Source organism: Solanum lycopersicum, chromosome 2, assembly GCF_036512215.1.
Source record: "Solanum lycopersicum chromosome 2, SLM_r2.1".
NCBI classification, from domain to species: Eukaryota; Viridiplantae; Streptophyta; class Magnoliopsida; order Solanales; family Solanaceae; genus Solanum; species Solanum lycopersicum.
Window position 1 is genome coordinate 57,805,816 of NC_090801.1, and position 19,537 is coordinate 57,825,352.

Here is a 19,537-nt window from a genome sequence, read left to right on the forward strand (position 1 = left end):
TTCTTACTAGTATTTTGTAGTGAGATAAACAAGAATCTAGATTGAGGATATGCTCCCCACGTTTTGAGCGGCTGTTGGAGAGTTCATTTTGGAGTTAAGTCAATGCAACTTATTTCCATATTGAACTTTTAAATATACTCAGAACAAACCTATGGAAATATTGTCTTTCATTAACACAATAGCTGAAGCAAGTGAGGAGGTGCTTGTAGAGTACAGAATAGTGAGGAGGTGCTTGTAGAGTTTCTTCATGGTACCAAGTTAACTACCATTGGACTCCTAACTAAGTGCTTGGATGAGGTCCATTTCAAAAATCCTTGAACGAGCGTGGCATTAATGTTTGGAATTAATCGGTTAAACGTTACTCGATATGTTATCTTCTGGTACATCTCTGAGAAGTGTAAGGTGGAAGGCTCAACTTTCACATCAACTCCTTGGGGTGGCACAATCTCCAGCGTATAAGATGATACAGGCTCCCCAACGTTGGTCACAGTCCTTGTGTATGCTTGTAAATCAGATCCAAGTCTGATTGAAAAGGATGGATAGTTTAGTTCTGCTTCAGGAATGGTTGATGAGCAGTTCACTTCTTGCAAAACAATCAAACCAGCAGCTCTACTTGGGTATAATCCGCATAAATAATGTATATACTCATTTGGTCGGATGTCATAGATCAGTCCCGGATCATTTGCTCTTAATGGGTTAACGTGGCCTGCACCAGTTGCAAAGAAGTCAGCACGGAGGCCCCTTTTATCTTCAATGGGATTATTTTCAAGGTTTACCAGATCAGAGGTTGTCATGATTGCAGACTTGATAGCAGCTGGAGACCATTCTGGATGTGCACTCTTGATCAATGTTACAACTCCTGAAAGGTGAGGACAGGACATTGAAGTGCCAGACAGTGTGTCAAAGGTAGACTTTTTGTTGGTATTATTCTCCACAGATGTTGGTCATGCTGCAAGGATGCTAATACCAGGACCGATAATATCAGGTTTCAATATGCCAGGGCTTTCTGGAAAAGGGCCTCTAGATGAAAAGGCTGCAACTGCTGGAGCATGATCATCTCCACATGTAGTTCCTTTAAACAAATCAATAAAACTGATATGTGCTGCTGCTAGAAGAACATGAGGTTCAGCTTGTGTAGTGAAGCCTTGTGGTTCCTCATTCATGAGTATCATTCCAGCACCCCCAGCATCCTTCACAAAATGTCCTTTATCAAGTCCGTTTATCTTACCACCATCTTCACAAAAGACTATCTTTCCCTTCACATTAATGTTTTTCAAAGACTCGGCATTGCAGAATGGGGCCATCAGATCACTAGAACTTTTTCCAGGGTAAACTAATGGAAGCAGAGTTTGAGAGAAATCTTCAGGTTGGAAAGCTGATTCACCATCAATTTCTTCACTGTCCCCCAGCAGTACTGTTGCCCTTAGTTTTCTATCAGTGGTGCTAGCACCAACAGTGAGAAGCCATGGAGCTCCATTTGCTACTATGCCATGTTCGGGGCCCATATATCCAGCTGTGGTGCTCACTAGAATGCCGTTTTGAATTGCAGTAAATGAACAGAGTGCAATAGAGTCATCCCAGAAAGGTCTAGAGATATCGTCAATGGAAATAGAAATTACATCAACACCATCTTTGATTGCAGATCCATAGCAGCAAATGTGTCACTCTCAGAACAAGCAGCCTAGCGTCACAGACTTTATACATGGCAACATGAGCAAGGGGAGCCACGCCAGAAGCTGTTCCATTAGAAAGTCCAAAAACATTGGCACCACTGACAAAGTTCCCAGCAGCTGTGCTAGCAACATGTGTGCCATGTCCATTCTCATCCAAAGGCGTCCCGTTTCCAAATTCCTTGAAATATCTAGCTCCAATGAGCTTGTTATTGCAGGCTGTAGTAAAGTTGAATTCACACTTGCCCTTCCACTTTGCCGGTGGAGGAGGCACTCCTTCATCATTGAATGATGGATGATCGGGTGTTATATCAGTGTCTAAAAAACCAATAATCATACCTTTACCATAGTTTATACTTTTCCAGAAGCCTAAGTTCTGGTGCAGCCCATGAAATGAGTACTGTGGGTGGTCCGTGCATGCAACAGTCTTTGTGGCCGCACTAATATGATCCCTTCTGTCTCCTGCAGAAGCTCTGCTTCATTTGGTGTTAGTTTAGCTGCAAAACCATTAAGGACATTGCGATAAGAGTAAACTATGTGGGAGGATGCAGAATCATTTGGACTCGTTTTCTTTGGGGGCAGACAATAATGGTGCCACATTTGTAAACTATCCAAGTCAGAGAGAAGTTGTCCATGAAATGACTCAAGATGGACTATGTAAACATCTGATTTGTTGCTCTGCTGATTGGTATTACTTGCATGTATGGATGAAGAATAAAGACTGAGAGTAAAGATGACAGTTAAAAGAAGTTCCAAATCCATGTTTATCAGTGCTAATTAATGAGCCACATTTCTTGTAAACCACATATATATAGTGTCAATTTCTTATGATTGGTTTTGTCATCATTTTTTTAATAGTGTCTTCAGTATTCAAGTAATCGAAAGAATTTGAGTGACACTGAAGTTTTGAGAAGGATGTGATTGGTTCTGAATTCTCCAATTGGCTTGAAAGGCAATCTCTGTTTGAGCTAAGAAATGAAAGCCTAAGACAAGCCATTTGGAGCTTGTTTTGGTTATTATTGCAATTAAAAAATCTTTTCAACCAGGCGGCTGCAAACTAATTTTGATTATCTAACATGTTTCACTTGGGAATAACCAATGATTTGCAGGCTGAGTATTTATTGTAGGAGGAATCTTATGTGATGGAAATAAATCCAAGGACTTGCTTACAAGCACTGTGGATGACTTCAAGAATCACTTCTCTGCTTTGTGGTTAAAGTAAAATATTCGTGGGGTTTGCTCGGTTTCAACAAAGGATTTGCATTCTGTTATGAATGATAAGTTCATGTGAATGCACAATGATTAGAGTTAATGAAATTACAAAAGCATGAAGTCCAACGAAACAATAAGCACAAAGGAAGATTTCACAAGTAACATTTGTTAAAACTTGAACGGTTCTATTTCATTGAATTTTTCTACCTTTTTCTGTGAAATTTATGCAATTAAAATTAACATATTCTTATGGACACAGTTTAGAGGTGTCATTAATCACTAAGGACTAGGCATTGGCAGCTCATTGTCAACTAATTTCCCAGGCTGGGAAATATTTAGAAAATGATCTATTACAGTGTCACCTGACATTTAGTCTGTGATGATAAACGTTCATATTATCATATCTATGAGTTGGGAATAACTAGGTATTGACTTCAGAGGCGGATTCAGGATTTAAGCTCATAGGCTTGTCTCTACAAATTTGTTGGAATTTTAGTGGATGCACACAGATTTATGCTCCGCATTGGAAGTAATGGATTTAGATGAACCCAATAACTTAAAGCTGCATCCACCTCCGAATGGCTTTTAAAATAGCCAGGTTTGAATAGCTGTTGCACTGTTGGTGTAGTTTGTCTAGTTAAATCATGTTATTTGCCATTTATTTTAAGGTTACCCATGACAAAGCTTACATGTAGTTATCGTTTTCGTGTATTGATTTGTATATAGTTTTACAGCACTTCAGTAAAGTTTAACGAAAAGATACTCATTTCGATATGCATTCGAAGGGGCGTACAATAGATGGACAAGTAAATCTTGAAACCAAATTGAGTGGCTTCAAAAAGTACATGAAGGTAAATCTGATCTACTAACTAAGAAAGAGAAGTAAGATTTCCTTATTGTTGTATGGAGAACTGTTATGAAAATTAATCCTCCTCACTACTTTAAGGTAACTACGATTGGGCTCCTAACGAAGTGCTTGGATGAAGTCCGTCTCAAGTATCCTTGAACAGAAGTGGCATTGATGGTTGAAGTACTTGTCTGCTAAATGTTACTTGATATGTTTTCTTCTGGTTCAACTCGGAAAAATTCAATAGAGGAGGGTCAACTCTCACATCAACTCCTTGTGGTGGCACAATCTTCATAACATAGGACGAGATAGCTTCACCAACATTAGTCACAGTCCTCGTATATGTTTGAGCTTCTAATCCAAGTCCAATTGAAAAGGAAGGATAATTTAGTTCTGCTTCAGGAATGGCTGATGAGCAGTTCACTTTTCTCAATATAAACATACTAACTGCTCTGTTTGAGTAGTTTAAACCACACAAGTAAGGAACGTAATCCTCGGGCCGAACGTCCTATACTAAGCCTGGATCACTTGCTCTTAACGGATTAACATGTCCTGCACCAGTGGCAAAGAAGTCAGCAGGAACACCCCTTTCATCCTCAAATGTTTTTTCACCGAGGTTCACAAGATCAGCAGTTGTCATGATTGCTGATTTGGTAGCAGCTGGAGACCAATCAGGGTTTGCACTCTTTACTAACGTTGCAATTCCAGATACGTGAGGACAAGACATTGAGGTGCAAGATAAAAGGTTAATAGTAGATTTCGTGTCGGTACTGTTCTCAATGGATTTTGGCCATGCAGCAAGCATGTTAACACCAGGACCAATAATATCTGGTTTTAAAATGCCAGGACTTGCCAAGTTTGGGCCTCTGCCTGAAAAGCCAGCAACTGCTGGAGCATGATCATCTCCAAATATGGTTCCCTTGAATAAAAATGTGGCCAGAGGGTTTGATGTTGAATTGATGTAGGCTTTGATCTTTAGTCCATCTGCATAGCTGACATGTGCTTCTGGAAGAACATGTGGATCAGCTAAGATAGTGAACCCCAAGGGTTCACTATATATGAGTATCATTCCAGCACCGCCAGCATCCTTTACGAAACTTCCCTTGCCAATTCTAGTAATCTTACCACCAGATGTACACAACACAACTTTTCCTTTGACATCAATATTCTTCAATGACTCCGCGCTGCAAAATTCAGCAGTCGGATCACTGATATTTGTTCCAGGATAAATGAGTGGTAATGGGGTCTCGGAGAAGTCTTTGGGCTGAAAAGCTGACTCCCCGTCAATTTCTTTACCATCTCCAAGACGTATGGTCGCTCTTAGTTTTCTCTCAGTAGTACTTGCACCAACTGTGAGAAGCCATGGAGCTCCATTAAACACAGAGCCTGGTATGGGACCTGCATTGTCAGCTGAGCAGCTGACGAGAATCCCCTTCTGCATAGCAGTAAATCCACCTAGTGCAACAACCTCTGATCAAAAATTTGTAGAATTTTTTCCAATGGAAAATGATAATACATCGACTCCATCCTCAATTGCAGCATCAATCGCAGCCAATATATCACTTTCAGAACAAATAAGACTAGCATTTAGACTTTACACATGGCAACATGTGCAAGCGGAGCCATACCAGATGCTGTGCCATTAGCCAGGCCTAAAAAGTTGGCCCCATCCACAAAATTTCCAGCAGCAGTGCTTGAAGTATGTGTACCATGACCATTTTCATCTAGTGGCGTCCCATTACCAAATTCATGGAAATATCTTGCTCCAATGTAAATCTCTTTGTTGTTTTCATGACTAGCAAATATAACCAAGGATTGAAGGAAAAATATGGAAACAACACTTGGATAAACTACTGTGGGAGTCATACTCTGTAAGTATTCTTCTGAACTCAATAATTTTTCTCTGCAACGTAATATGTTAAATCACGTCTATTTATAATAGTGCAAAAGTTACTTTGACTTGAGCTACCTACGTCTGCTTTTAATTGTCACGATTTCAGAGTCAAATTATAATAATTTTGACTATCATTTTACGATGTATTTTTTTGTCATATTAATATGCAAAAAATGAAAATTATAATACTTACGTATAATTTTTGAATATTTAATTTTAAAAAGCATAACATAAGATTATTACTAATTAACAATTTTGGTTTCCTATAACTTTGAACCATTCATCAATTAGTGGATGTTGTTCTGGTGTTCTATTTAACGATAATTATTATATATTCTTTGTTTAGTAGTTACTATTATTTATTTGAGAAAGTAACTGTTTTTTAAATTAGTATCGACGTTCCAATTGGATTAATTTAAAAATCCTTTTGGGCTATGAAATAAACGCCACATAGAGGCGTAGGCATCTGGAGCCTTTTGGGTTGCCGACTAGAAATTAATAGTATTTTTTTGTTTTGTATAAACCAATCATTTGCAGGCTAAAGACTTTTGTCACGTAGCATAAATAGAGATGTTAAATAAGCGAGTTAACTCAATTGAGTAGATAAAACTAAGTTGAATTGATAAATGAATGGATTATTTACCCGTTTAGAAGTAGTTTGATTAAAAAGGTTAAAATGCGGCTCAACTTGCTTAGTTCTTATTAAATTTTAATTATTTAAGTTATTCTTTTTATAATTTTTAGTATCTAATAAAATTATTTTTTCTTTATTTAAATTATATATAATATATTAAATAAAAATATATTTCTTTATAAATATTTTAACAAAATTTTTCAGATTACACCGCACTCCAATTTTTGATGGATTAAACTGAAATGGCCTCTACATACAAATGCATATTTTTCCATAATGATTTACTCAAATTTAAATGGACGAAACGAAATGAATTATATTTTTACAAGCTAATCACCTTAACACACAAATACATACTTCCCTTATGTCCAATCATCTTTTAAGTTTCCTACCATTTGTTTATTAAGAGGAAAAATTACTTAATTACTTAAATTTTTTACAATTTTCTTATACCATTTTAAGAAACTACAAGAATTTTTACTCCCTTCTATTCTCTGATATATCCTGATGTGATGTATAGGTCCGATGCAATGTATTGACACACATACGAAGTATAAGTGATGTATTTGAAATCAAGACGCGACGTATGAAATGTTAAACAATATATTCAAAATCAGGACGCAATGTATTTGGATGTTATGGGATGTACTCCAATTCTATCAAATTTAAGAAATTTTTGTAATTTGAAAAAGAGTAGGGATAAAAAGTATCTAGCTCTTAACACTAAGAATTCGGTTTAAAAAAATTACCTAATACACAACTTATTTTCTAAAATTCCATTTGAAAAAATTACTAAATCCCTACTCTCTCAAATTGTATCGAGATGCGATATATCGAGACGTTAAGGGATATATCTAAAATTAAGATACGATGTATAGGGGCATTTTGTGACGCATCCAGATTCCATCAAATTTAAAGAACTTTTGTAATTAAAAAAAAGTACTGATATTATGTAATTAACTCTTAACACTACTATCAAATTCTGCCGGAGAATTCAATTTTAATTAGAGAAACCTACCCAGTATACCTACCATATGGGAAAGTAATCACTTAATATAATATTATGGTGGTTTTGTATTCAAATTTCACCCACTGATCTTATTAAGTTTTTCAAATTCAATTTTGGTATTGAAGTTCACTCTATGCCATCATAAAATTATTAAAGAGAGTTGCTGCAAGAAGAAAAGGAAATTTGTGTTACCAAGTCAAGTTCAAATCTCAAGCAGGTATACATAATTATCTTCTGGAATTTATTGAGAAGCCTGATGGTGCTTTCACTACTCCAAAATAACTACAATGGGATTTTGAACAGAGTGTTTATCTGATGACCATTTCAAATATCCTTGCACAAAGTTCGCGTTGCTGACAGTACTAGATGCTGAACGTTTAAACGTTACTTGATAGGTTATTCTCTCCTTTACTTCAGAGAAGTGCAAACTGGTAGGACTTACAGTTATCTCAACACCTTCTGGTGGTGAAATCTCTACAGTGTAAGTCGAACTAGCCTCACCGACATTAGTCACAGCCCTGGTATATTCCTGAGTCTCTGATCCAAGTTTGATCGAAAATGAAGGATAGTTTAGCTCTGCCTCGGGTATACTAATTGTGCAATTTACCTTCTTTTGTAAAATTGCGCTAACTTGTTGATCTGTGTAGTTTAAGCCGCATAAATAAGGCACGTAATCATGAGGCTGGATGTCATATATTAGACCAGGATCATTTGCTCTTGATGGATTGACATGTCCTGCTCCAATTGCAAAGATGTTAGCTGGTAAATGTCTTTCATCCTCGATTGGATTATTGCCGAGATTAACTAGACCAGCAGTTGTCATAATCGCGGACTTAATAGCAGCAGGAGACCAATCTGGATGAGCGCTTTTAAGCAAAGCTGCAACTCCAGCAAGGTGAGGACAAGCCATGGATGTGCCAGAGATCATGTTAAATGTCAAGTTTGTATGAGTATTGTTTTCTATGGAGGTCGGCCAAGCTGCAAGGATATTGAATCCCGGGCCAATAATATCTGGTTTTAATATGCCTGGACTTGTTCTGCTTGGCCCTCTGGACGAAAAGAAAGCAACTGAAGGAGCATGTTTATTTCCAATTACAGTGCCCTTAAATAAAATACTGGCCATAGGGGTTGATGTCGAGTTTATATATGCTATGAGATCTTGTGCATCAGCATAGCTGATGCGTGTTGCTGGAAGAACATAATCGTGTGCAGGTATAGTGTAACCTTCAATATCTTCGTTCATTAGAATCATGCCAGCAGCACCAGCATCTTTCACAGGCTGTCCTTTCGCAATTGCTGTTGCGCCACCCGCTCCACACAACACTAATTTGCCTTCAACATTTGTAAGTGATTCTGGGCTACAAGCAAAAGCACCATAATAAGTGCTGTTCAATGCTGGGTAGACGATTGGTAGTAATGTTGGAGGGAAATCATTTGGTTGAGAAGTTGATTCACCGTCATATTCTACGCCGTTTCCAAGTGCCACGGTTGCCTTTATTTGTCTATCTATCGTGCTAGCACCAACAGTGAGAATCCAAGGGGCTTCATTAGATAAGGTAGCATTACCTGGACCCTCATTTCCAGCTGAGCAACTTACGAAAATTCCCTTTGCCATAGAACTAAATGCACCAAGTGCAACATTGTCATCCCAAAAAGGAGTAGAAAGTCCACCAATAGAAATGGATATGACATCAACACCATCTTCAATTGCAGCATCCATCGCGGCTAACATGTCACTTTCTGAGCACAGGCCACTTGGATTGCAAACTCTGTACATAGCCAAGTGAGCACGGGGTGCAATGCCAGCCGCTGTGCCATTAGCATTGCCAAACACATTCGCTCCATCAACGAAATTTCCAGCAGCCGTACTTGAAGTATGTGTACCATGCCCATTTTCATCTAAAGGCGTCCCATCTTCAACACTCAAAAAGTCTCTTGCTCCAATGAGCTTGTTGTTACACGCTGTGAAGTTAAACTCGCACTTCCCCTTCCACTTAGCAGGAGGAGGAGGCATTCCTTCATCATCAAACGAAGGATGTTCCGGATAAATTCCAGTATCCAACAGACCAATAATCACACCTTCACCATAGTTAGACGTATTCCAGAAGCCTAAATTCTGGTGCAATCCTAAGAAGCTAGCACTGTGAGTTGTTTGTACTCGTAATACCCTTTGAGGTCTTATGGAAATAAAGCCATCTTTCGTTTCCAGTCCCTTCACTTCATCTGGTGATAATCTAGCCGCAAAACCATTGAAGATATTCCGATAGGAATATATTACACGCGAGGACACATCAGAAAATAATGAATACTGGTGGTAGTCATGTAAATTATCAGATGACTCAACGCGAACAATATAGATTTCTGAATTGCTCTGCTGAGAAAGATGATCAGCAGCTAATATGAACGATAAATGAGAACTTACAACGAACAAGAGCGTAATCAGGAAAGCCATCAACGCCATGTGTTTGAAATGGAGTAAAAACTCCTCTGTAGAACTTTGTTATATATAGTTTTTTTCAGCTGATATAACTATGTCCTACTTTAATTTTATTAGTCATGAACTTATTTATAGAACATTGGTAACTTCGGTAGCTTTGGGTTACAACTCATCTTCTCATTGCATAGAAATAAAAGTTTCCTAGTTAATAACAATCTAAGCCTTGTTTTAAAGTTTATAAAAGTATATACTTGTATTAGTTTTATTTAAAGATGATTACTACATCTATTTTATGCACAGAGTAACAACTATGGAATATAATTCATTTCTGCAGAATCTGATATTTACAAATTACAGCTACAGTGTCATGCAAATTTTGAAATAAAAAATTTCAATGGGTAGATAAATCTATTGAATTACTAAAATATCCTTTACAAGTTGATCAATCATTTTATTCTTTTATTAAAAGTAATCATAACTCAACTTAATTGAAAAGACTTTTCATCTCTCTATCTATGTATAATATACACATACATTTTATTCAACATTTAAATGATAAATATTAAAGTTTTCTTTAATACCCAAAGAGTTACAAATTTGAGAAGTCATATGTAATAATTTAATTAGCATACAACAATTTTTGACGTGGATATCCAAACAGATAAAAGAGTCCATAAAACCTATTTTTGTTTTTGTGTCCTGAACTTCAAAACCTTTTTCTTTCTCCAAAAGAAATAATATTAGAAAGCATCTGATGACATGTTGTTCAATAACAGGAAGAAGGCTTTTGTTTGATCTTTTTCAATGTTGTTAGAACATCAGTCATGCTCACCCTTTCAACTGGAATACTAATTGTGCAATTCATGGCTAACTCCATAATGGATGACACACATTGCAGCTTTTTTGACTTGAGTTTTGTTCATGATCTACTGTTAGTAAGTCAGCATCTATGATTTGATCCAATTCATCAGGAAGGAAGTGAATTATGCACCCAGCTTCTCAAATTCAAATCTCCTGCCAACTTTTCATCCCTGGGTTTCTTCTTGGTAAAAGTTTCCAACAGGATGATGCCAAAACTATAAACGTCAGACCTCTTGGATATAAGGCCTTCCAGACCCTACTCTAAAAAGAAAAAAGGAAATAAGTCAACATTTTTAATCCACTAAACCATAACATTTTTACTAGTTAAATAAAGAATTCACCTGGAGCAATGTAACCAATTGTCGCAAAGGTTGTAGTGTGAGCAATAGATTCTTCCTTTATTAAAAGTTTCGCAATGCCAAAGTCTGTCAGATGTCCCATAATGTCGTTGTCAAGTAACACGTTGCTAGGCAGATGCAACATCGACCATGATATTCAATCTATGCATCATATTTAAACAGTAATCTCGAGAATATAACTTCTCTAAGCTCTCATTTGACATGTACTCAAATCCAGGTAAAAAACACCATTAATGTTGTTTCCACCTAGAAATATTTTTTCAACATCAGGTAACCCATTGCCTATAGTGGACGGAAGATTACCTGAAATGTGGTTTTCTGTAAGTCCAATAGTTACAAGAGATGAGATATTAAAGATACCAATAGGGATCGACCCACTAAATTCATTGTAAGACAATGGAAGGTCTTTCAACTCTTGAAGGTTACCAACTTCATGTGGAATTATACCTGAAAAATTCAGTACTGATTATGATCAGTAGACATATCCCAAAAAACTAAAAATTCTAACATGACTTGAATTAGATTTTTTTGGGTACCTGCCAGGTAATTATTGGAAAGATCAAACCAGGTAAGCATAGTCAAATTTCCAACCTGTCTCAGTAAAGGTCCTTCAAGCTTGTTATCGTTCATATATAGCATTTCAAGTGATGAAATGTTGAACAAGGTTAAAGGGATTGAGCCTGTTAAATAGTTTTTATCCATGAATATGTTCTTTAAGTTATAAAGATGGCCGATCTCATCAGATATTGTACCTGTCATATTGTTAAATAGAAATATCACATAAAATCCATATATTTAACAAGAGTTAAACCCAAATGAATATGCCAGAAGCTTGGTCAAACTGGCTACAAGTACACAAAGCGAGAGGAGAAGTGACAGAGCAATTAGTGAAAACAAATAAATCTTCTCATGCTACTATTTAAACTTACATTTTTTCAAAAATTGTCCAAACACTTCAACTCTCTAAAATACATTTCTTTTAAATAACTTAAATCTAATATCCCGAGAAAAAAATGGTAAAGCCATACCTTTTAACTGCAAGATCTAAATGTTGCAGCAGCTGCAAGTTACCTATTTCTCTTGGAATTGTTCCAATAAAGTTATTTTGAAACAACATTAGGAGTTGAAGCTCTGGCATTCAGATATGTTTCTTGGTACCTCTCCGCTTAACATGTTGTTGCCGAGTGCAAGATTTCGCAATCTAGGAAGACGGTGACATAAATCAGAAGGGAAATCACCAGTTAAACCAGAATTCCTGAGATCCAAATATTCAAGTGTTGAGATGCTGAATTTAGAAAGCACATTGGAGCCATTGAGTAATTTATTGTATCCCATGGAAAACCGTATCAAACTCGGAAGAGTGGCTATTCCTATTGAATTTCTCCGGAAGTTGGTGTAACTAAGATTAATGACTCTCAATCTCCGTAAATGAGAAAATTCTGATGGAAGTTCACGCTTTCATGTTGACAACTCAATTCATTCGATTACTACAGGGATGAACCCAATCCGGAATATGAACCATAAAAGAAAATACCTATTAAACCGATTACAAGAATACCAGTTACAGTACGGAAATTGTTTTTGCTTAGATCAAGTGAAACAAGAAAGGAGAGGTTGCCAAGTTGTGGCGGGATAGTACCCGAAAAACCCATGTTTGAAATATTCAGTGCAATCACTCGTTGATGACGAGAGCTACAAGTGATTCCAATCCAATCACAAACAGAGGTAGATGAAGACCAGTTCGTCGAAAGAATGTGAAAAGGGTCTGAACTGATGTGGGATTTCGAGGCAAGAAGAGAAGATTGATCAGTGCTAATATTCATGGCCAAGCTGCAAGTTGCTAAAAGGTGAAGAGATGTTAATAAAAATGCGAGAAGCTGAAAAGGCGAGGCTTTCTCCATTGTTAATAGAATGTGAAAGGACATGTTTTTGTTGGTTGTAACTTGGAACTGACTAGATTTACAGTAAAGGAGAAGATAATTTAGTTGTTTTAAACAGCCCAGTTGTTATTAACTTAATTAATTGTGCAAGTCATCTTGCTAGAACTTTTTTGCAAAAGAAAAAAGAGTCAAAATCTGGTAGATAATAAATGCTAACACATGAAAAAGCATCTTCCCCCAGTAAACTTATTGTAGCTGTTTTGCCAATCAACATGTGCCTGCTTTTGTTTATGAACTTCATTTATACTTCAATCAGTTAGAGTAATAAGTTATTAGCTAAGTAACTAAAATGACCTTGAACATATAATTACTTAACCAAATCTCCACTGCTAATGAGATGTTAAAGTGGTGAAATTAAGATGCAAAATCTCTATAAGGTCTTTTTATGTTCTATCCTTCTTACTTTTGATGTCGCCAACATATTTTTTTTCCCTGATCACAGTAATAGAACTTGTAAATGAAGTGACTTTTGATCTAGAAATTATCCTTGCTTCCTCTTGGGAAGATATTGGGGACTACATTTATCCGCTTAAATGGTTTTCTTCCTGCATTGATTGTGAGCCTCTAATTGATATAAACATCAAGTTTATGAAACCATTTGATAACTCTTTTTCATATTTATATATGACTTCGAGTTCTCTTGCTGGTATACTAGAGTTGGGAAGTTAGAGGGTCACCAAAAAGTTAATTAGATCTTTCGAGAAACCAGGTTCCATTATGTTTTGATTAGCTAATAACAGACTAAAAGGTCCAATCCCGAGATCATTTGGTTATCTTGATCGATAAGCTTGGTGTTTCTGGATCTCTCTCTTGAAGAAGAATCTTTTGGTGAGATTCTACTAAGGCATTTGAACTTTATGATTTCCAAATTTACTTTTCCTGTTGAAGTAGTGTGGACTAACTCCACTTCTTTATGTATTCAAACTGTTAATCATCGACAAATCAATCTATTACTCAAACAATGACACTCTATAAATGGCACCAGGTAATTGCGATCTCAACATTTTTCCGAAATGTTTCTACAGCACCATTTTTATACAAAAATTATGTTTGTATTATTTTCTGAACAGAGTGTAGTGCTGAATGATTCAATTCTTCTATGATGTCGTGCTGATTGAATCACGCAATTTCACTGGATACAAGATTAAAGCAACGGGTAAATGACACTTGTGGATGATCATTTACGTAGGCCAGAATAGGTACACTTCACTGAAAATTAAGAAGCATTACATTTTATTGATCCTTAATTTGCAATACATTGTACAGGAGACTCATCTCAATGAAGTACAATTGCAATAGCCTGTACACTCTTCTCAATGAAGTACAATTGCAATAGCCAAACAGTCTCTAGCAAAAGCATTTGAAGAAAAATTACTTATACAATACTAGTGAACTTTACAACTTCCCTTTTTACCTCCCAAAAGTGATATGGAAAAAGTACCTGATGTCATGTCATTAAGCCATTCGATCAGTAACATGAAGAAAGCTGCTGCTTGATCTTTTCCAGTGCTGCTACAACATCAGTCATTTTCATCCTTTCGACCGGAGATTTAGCTGTGCAATTCATGGCTAACTCCATGATAGACAACACGTTCTGTAACTTCTCATTAAGCTTTTGTTCATCTACTGTTAGTAAGTCGGCATCTATGATTTCATCCAGTTTATTAGGAAGTGAACTATGTACCCAGCTTTTCAAATCCAAATCGCCCGTGAACATTTCATCATTAGGTTTCTTCTTTGTAAAAGTTTCCAGCAACATGATACCATAACTAAAAACATCAGACCTCTTGGATATAAGGCCTTCCAACCCATATTCTAGAAAAGAAAAATCAAAACACGTCAGAAACTGAGCTTATAAGGCATACATCTGATTAAGTACTGTTAATCAAAAACTTTATTACAAGTCACCTGGAGCAATGTAGCCAATTGTGGCAAAGGTTGTAGTGTGAGCAATAGATTCCTCTTTTGTTAGAAGTTTTGCAATGCCAAAGTCAGTTAGGTGTCCTACCATGTCTTTGTCAAGTAAGACGTTGCTAGGCTTCAGATCACAATGAATAACAGGTACAGAGTAACCATGATGGAGATATTCCAGAGCGGATGCAACATCGACCAAGATATTCAATCGCTGCATTATATTTAGAGAATACTCTCGAGAATATAGCAACTTGTCTAAGCTCCCATTTGGCATGTACTCAAGTACCAATGCTTTAAAATCCAAGTTACAACAGCTGCTAATGATCTTTGTGAGATTTCTGTGACGAAGATTCCTCAAGATTTCACATTCTCTATCAAAGGTTTGAAATGTACCTTCCATCTGCACATTAAAAACTTTGACAGCTAGTATCATCCCATCTGCCAACGTCCCTTTAAAAACAGAACCAAAACCTCCACTACCTAGCAAGTTATTTTCATCAAACCCCTGAGTTGCTCTTTGAAGTTCATAGTAAGAAAATCTCTGTGGTGCTACCTCAGGAGACCACTCATCTTCAGCTTTGATTACTTTACCCTGACGTCGCATTAACACGAAAATTATTGCTGAAGCAAGCCCTATAATAGAGATAACTGAAGAGACAACTACAATCCATATTATTCTTCGTTTCTTTGAATTGGAATGATTCTTTGAATTTGAACGACAAGCTGGGACATGCTTTTGAGGATTACCACACAATCCTTCATTCGACAAGAAAGACTGGTAAGGGAGATTAAGAAAAGGTCCACCACTCGGGATTTCCCCGTGTAACCTGTTGAATGAGACATTAAAGGAGTGTAGTTGCTTGAGTGCCTCTAATGACTTTGGAATCACACCGGAAATATTGTTATTTGAAAGATCCAATGCTTCCAAACTTATGAGTTCCCCGAATGTTTCAGGAATAAATCCTTCAATTCTGTTTTGAGCCAAAGATAGCTGAATCAATTTCTGCAAACCTCCCAATGTACTAGGAATGTTCCCTGAAATTTGGTTCCTGGAAAGATCCAGAATTATTGCTGCCTTGAGATTTCCAACTTCTAGTGGTAGAGAGCCATTGAAGAAATTAGAAGACAAGTTCAGCTTCAAAATGTCTTTGAGGTTCCATAGACTTGAAGGTATGCTGGCAGTGAATTTATTGGAATCAAGATAAATCTCCCTTAGAGAAGTCACATTCCCTAAACAACTAGGAATATTTCCCCACATTTGGTTTTGTGAAAGGTTTAGCAAGCCCAAGTTGGGTAGCTCACATACAACAATTGGGAAAGGACCACTTATTCTGTTTGTACCAAGTGAAAACTGTTGAAGTTTTTCCAAAGAACTTATTGTCGTCGGGACAATTCCAGTAAAGTCATTTTTATCCAGCTTCAAATAAGATAAATTTCTCAAATTTCCAATTTCATTTGGAATATGGCCTTTGAGATTACAACCTATTGCCTCAAACGTCTGAAGAGAAGAAAGATTCCCTATGGATTTTGGAAGTATTGCATTTAGGGGATTGATAGACAATATCAGTTCTCTTAAGTGTTTACAATTGGCCAAAGGAGTAATAAAACTCAACATTGAAGAGTCACTAGTGAAGAAGTTACCTTGCAAGTTGAGAATTTCAATAAGTCCTAAGTTTCCTAGAAAGTCAGGAATTGAACCTGTGAGTGCATTTGCACTAAGTTCGAGTACAGTAAGCTTAGACAAATTTGAAATGGAACTAGGTAAAAGACCATCAATGTTATTTGCACCTAGAAAAATTCGTTCAAGATTGGGTGACCCCCTGCCTATAGTGTTGGGAAGATTACCTGAAATGCGGTTTTGTGTGAGTGTAATAGATACAAGAGTTGAGCCATTAAATATACCAACAGGGATCGACCCACTAAAGTCATTGAAATCCAACTTCAGCATCAACAACTCTTGAAGGTTACCGATTTCATCTGGAAGTACGCCTGCAGAAAGAAGTAAGATTACATTAGACGAAATATTGAAAGAACTAACATTCTGAAATCATGTGGTTACATATTATTCCATACCCATCAGGCTATTCATTCCAAGATCAAGTACGTTAACCATAGTCAAATTTCCAACCTCTCTTGGTAGAGGCCCTTCAAGCTTGTTGTCCCACATTGATAAAACTTGAAGTGATGAAATACTGAATATGCTTACTGGGATCGAGCCTGTTAATGCATTTTGTTCCAATCCCAATTGCTTCAAGTTATAAAGATGACCAATCTCATTCGGAATTGTACCTGTCAAATCATTATGCAAAATTATCAAATGAAAGTCCTAAGGAATTAAGTTGAACAAATTCTCACACCAGGTCAAAAGCATCCATATGCTTGTTTAGGAGCGGAAAATTGAACACTTAACCTCTCGTCGAAACTGGAAATTAAAGGGAATGCATGTGCTCGGCTCAGAACAATATTATTAAGATTGGAAGCAGCATACCTTCTAACTTATTATTTCCGAGAGCTAATTGTTGCAGCAGTTGTAAGTTCCCAAGTTCTCCTGGAATTGTTCCAATCAAATTATTTTCCATCAACAGTAAGACTTGAAGCTGCGAGCATTCTGATATACGTCTTGGGATCTCTCCACTTAACCTATTGAAATTAAGTCCAAGTTTTTGCAATCTTGGAAGGCGACGACACAAATCAGATGGAAAATCACCAGTTAATCCTGCATTTCTGAGATCTAAATATTCTAGTATCGAGATGTTGAACATAGTGAGCACATTGGAACCATTGAGTTTACTAAATCCAAAACTCAACCATTTCAAACTCCGAAGAACGGCTATTCCAGCTGGAATATTTCCTTCCAAATTGTTGTACCTCAGATTCAGGAATCCAAGATTCGTCATGTTTGAGATAGAAGAAGGAATGAACCCACTGAAACTATTGTTTTCAATGTTGAAAATCTGAAGGTCTTGAAAATCACCGAGAAATCTAGGAATATTTCCAGTGAAGTTGTTGAAACTAAGATTAATAGCTCTCAATTTTCGCAAACGAGAAAACTCAGGTGGAAGTTCACCATGGAAACTGTTGTAGCTTAGATCAAGTGAAACGAGAAAAGAGAGTTCACCAAGTTGTGACGGGATGGTACCCGAAAATCCCATGTCTGAAATATTAAGTACAGTAACTCGTTGATGACGAGAGCCACAAGTGACGCCAATCCAGTTACAAACAGAGACAGAAGAAGACCAGTTTGTTGAAATAATTTGATAAGGGTCTGAAGTGATTTGGTATTTCAACGCGAGAAGAGAAGTTTGATCAGTTGTAATATTCATGGCTAAGCAAGTTGCTAGAACATGAAGAAGAAGGAACAAAATTGTTAGAAGCTGAAAAGAGGGATATTTCTCCATTGATGAAATCCTCATTTTTTCTGAGTGAATGGGAGAAAATGTTTTATAAAACAGGGATTCACGACACAAATAAGGAAAGAGACGAGCAAATTCCCATTCACTTTTTTAGTTTGTGCAATATGAAATTACAAAATTTCAAATCAGTCTTTTCAACATGAGATTTGTGATCATCTAATTATACACGAACAAAAACGATCTACTATTTTAAATCATGATTTCAAAAAGTGTATCATGTAATTGTAACAATTTTTCCGCATGGTATATTTAAGGCCACAAAATTAAAGAACAATTTTGTACATTTGACATAACTTTAGTTTAGAATCACATGATCAAAAGTCTTCTTTATTTTTTTAAATTCCGTGTCAAGTCAAACTAGATCATTCATTGTGAAACGGAGGGAGTAACTCATATTGTTAAAGGATTATATTGAAGAATAATTAGTTTAGGAAAAATGCACAAGTACCCTTACACTATAACCGAAATTCGAGAGACCCACATTAACTAAACGAATGTCCTATTACCCCCTAAACTTGTTTGTTTTGTAATTTTATACATATTTTGTCTTATATGGTACACTCCAAGACTCCACGCAACTGAGGTGCGTAGGAGATATTTGAATGTCACATAAGTCAAAAAGGGGCACAAAATTACACACAAAAAAAAATTCAGAAGGTAATAGGACCTTAGTTTAGTTAAGGTGTGTTTTTGAAATTTCGATCATAGTCTAGGGGTACTTGTGCATTTTTTCATTTACTATTGTTGACTAGTGAGTTTTTATAAAATTATGTGTATTTGAAAGTTTATAAACACAAATATTTATTTATAAGAGAAATATGAAGATATGTGATGAATCAACGAGACGCCGTAGGATATTTTGATATTTTATGAACTATATTTTGTTCATATTGGTAAAATTTTGCAAGACTTAAAAGAAATTTTGATGATTTTCATAATTTGTAAGGTTTAATATTTCTATAATTTAAAAAATTCAAATTATATATTTAAATAAAATTTTAACTTTATTCATATTCATATCACGATTTTATATCGTATGTCTAGTATGGACTGAATTGTAAATGTGAAAAGGATAATTGGCATATAGACATTGATTGCTTAGGAATCAAAACTCAACTCAAGTAGGGTCACGCACTAGGCTATGTGATCTTATTCAGATTGACTTATTTTTATGGATTTCAAGATCTACTAGATTTTATATAAATGCAGCCAACTTTTCACTTGAGCATTGAAATACACAACTTGCCATTACATTCCCTTTGGTGGTGCCATCCAATTTTGAAATTTTGGGGTACCAAAAGAACCCAACTTGCCAACCACGCTTATAATAATCTTCCAATATCTTCT

General features: G+C 36.3%; 3 protein-coding genes and 2 pseudogenes across 3 annotated transcripts; all 5 read right to left on the reverse strand.

Annotated features, from left to right (window-relative positions):
* Nucleotides 1-245: 245 nt before the first annotated feature.
* LOC104645863 (subtilisin-like protease) lies at nucleotides 246-2,432 on the reverse strand (annotated as a pseudogene).
* Nucleotides 2,433-3,626: 1,194 nt separating this feature from the next.
* On the reverse strand, nucleotides 3,627-5,622 carry LOC104646043 (subtilisin-like protease 4; annotated as a pseudogene).
* A 1,331-nt stretch (nucleotides 5,623-6,953) lies between these two features.
* LOC109118719 (subtilisin-like protease) lies at nucleotides 6,954-9,910 on the reverse strand. Its single transcript, XM_019212279.3, has one exon. It carries the CDS (start codon nucleotides 9,725-9,727, stop codon nucleotides 7,535-7,537), a length of 2,193 nt encoding a protein of 730 aa, XP_019067824.1. The 5' UTR covers nucleotides 9,728-9,910; the 3' UTR covers nucleotides 6,954-7,534.
* Nucleotides 9,911-10,670: 760 nt separating this feature from the next.
* Nucleotides 10,671-12,824, reverse strand: LOC138342171 (LRR receptor-like serine/threonine-protein kinase EFR). The gene is made up of 7 exons (XM_069294375.1): nucleotides 12,458-12,824; nucleotides 12,082-12,362; nucleotides 11,952-11,958; nucleotides 11,460-11,675; nucleotides 11,227-11,370; nucleotides 10,906-10,989; nucleotides 10,671-10,810 (listed from the first exon to the last, which is right to left on the reverse strand). Exons 1-7 carry the CDS (start codon nucleotides 12,822-12,824, stop codon nucleotides 10,671-10,673), a joined length of 1,239 nt encoding a protein of 412 aa, XP_069150476.1.
* A 1,225-nt stretch (nucleotides 12,825-14,049) lies between these two features.
* Nucleotides 14,050-18,325, reverse strand: LOC104645862 (probable LRR receptor-like serine/threonine-protein kinase At3g47570). The gene is made up of 4 exons (XM_010318534.4): nucleotides 17,266-18,325; nucleotides 16,851-17,066; nucleotides 14,772-16,766; nucleotides 14,050-14,678 (listed from the first exon to the last, which is right to left on the reverse strand). Exons 1-4 carry the CDS (start codon nucleotides 18,188-18,190, stop codon nucleotides 14,332-14,334), a joined length of 3,483 nt encoding a protein of 1,160 aa, XP_010316836.1. The 5' UTR covers nucleotides 18,191-18,325; the 3' UTR covers nucleotides 14,050-14,331.
* Nucleotides 18,326-19,537: the final 1,212 nt, after the last annotated feature.

Bases quoted from the DNA above. Each gene is read 5' to 3' on its own strand.
- LOC109118719 (XM_019212279.3), bottom strand. From the start codon at position 9,727: ATGGCGTTGATGGCTTTCCTGATTACGCTCTTGTTCGTTGTAAGTTCT.
- LOC138342171 (XM_069294375.1), bottom strand. From the start codon at position 12,824: ATGGAGAAAGCCTCGCCTTTTCAGCTTCTCGCATTTTTATTAACATCT. The intron at 10,990-11,226 runs GTAATCTTCCGT...GACATCTGACAG, and splicing joins TACAGAAAACCACATTTCAG to ACTTTGGCATTGCGAAACTT. The intron at 10,811-10,905 runs GTGAATTCTTTA...AGGGTCTGGAAG, and splicing joins AATTGGTTACATTGCTCCAG to GCCTTATATCCAAGAGGTCT.
- LOC104645862 (XM_010318534.4), bottom strand. From the start codon at position 18,190: ATGAGGATTTCATCAATGGAGAAATATCCCTCTTTTCAGCTTCTAACA. The intron at 16,767-16,850 runs GTATGGAATAAT...TTCTTTCTGCAG, and splicing joins TGGAATGAATAGCCTGATGG to GCGTACTTCCAGATGAAATC. The intron at 14,679-14,771 runs GTGACTTGTAAT...TTTCTTTTCTAG, and splicing joins AATTGGCTACATTGCTCCAG to AATATGGGTTGGAAGGCCTT.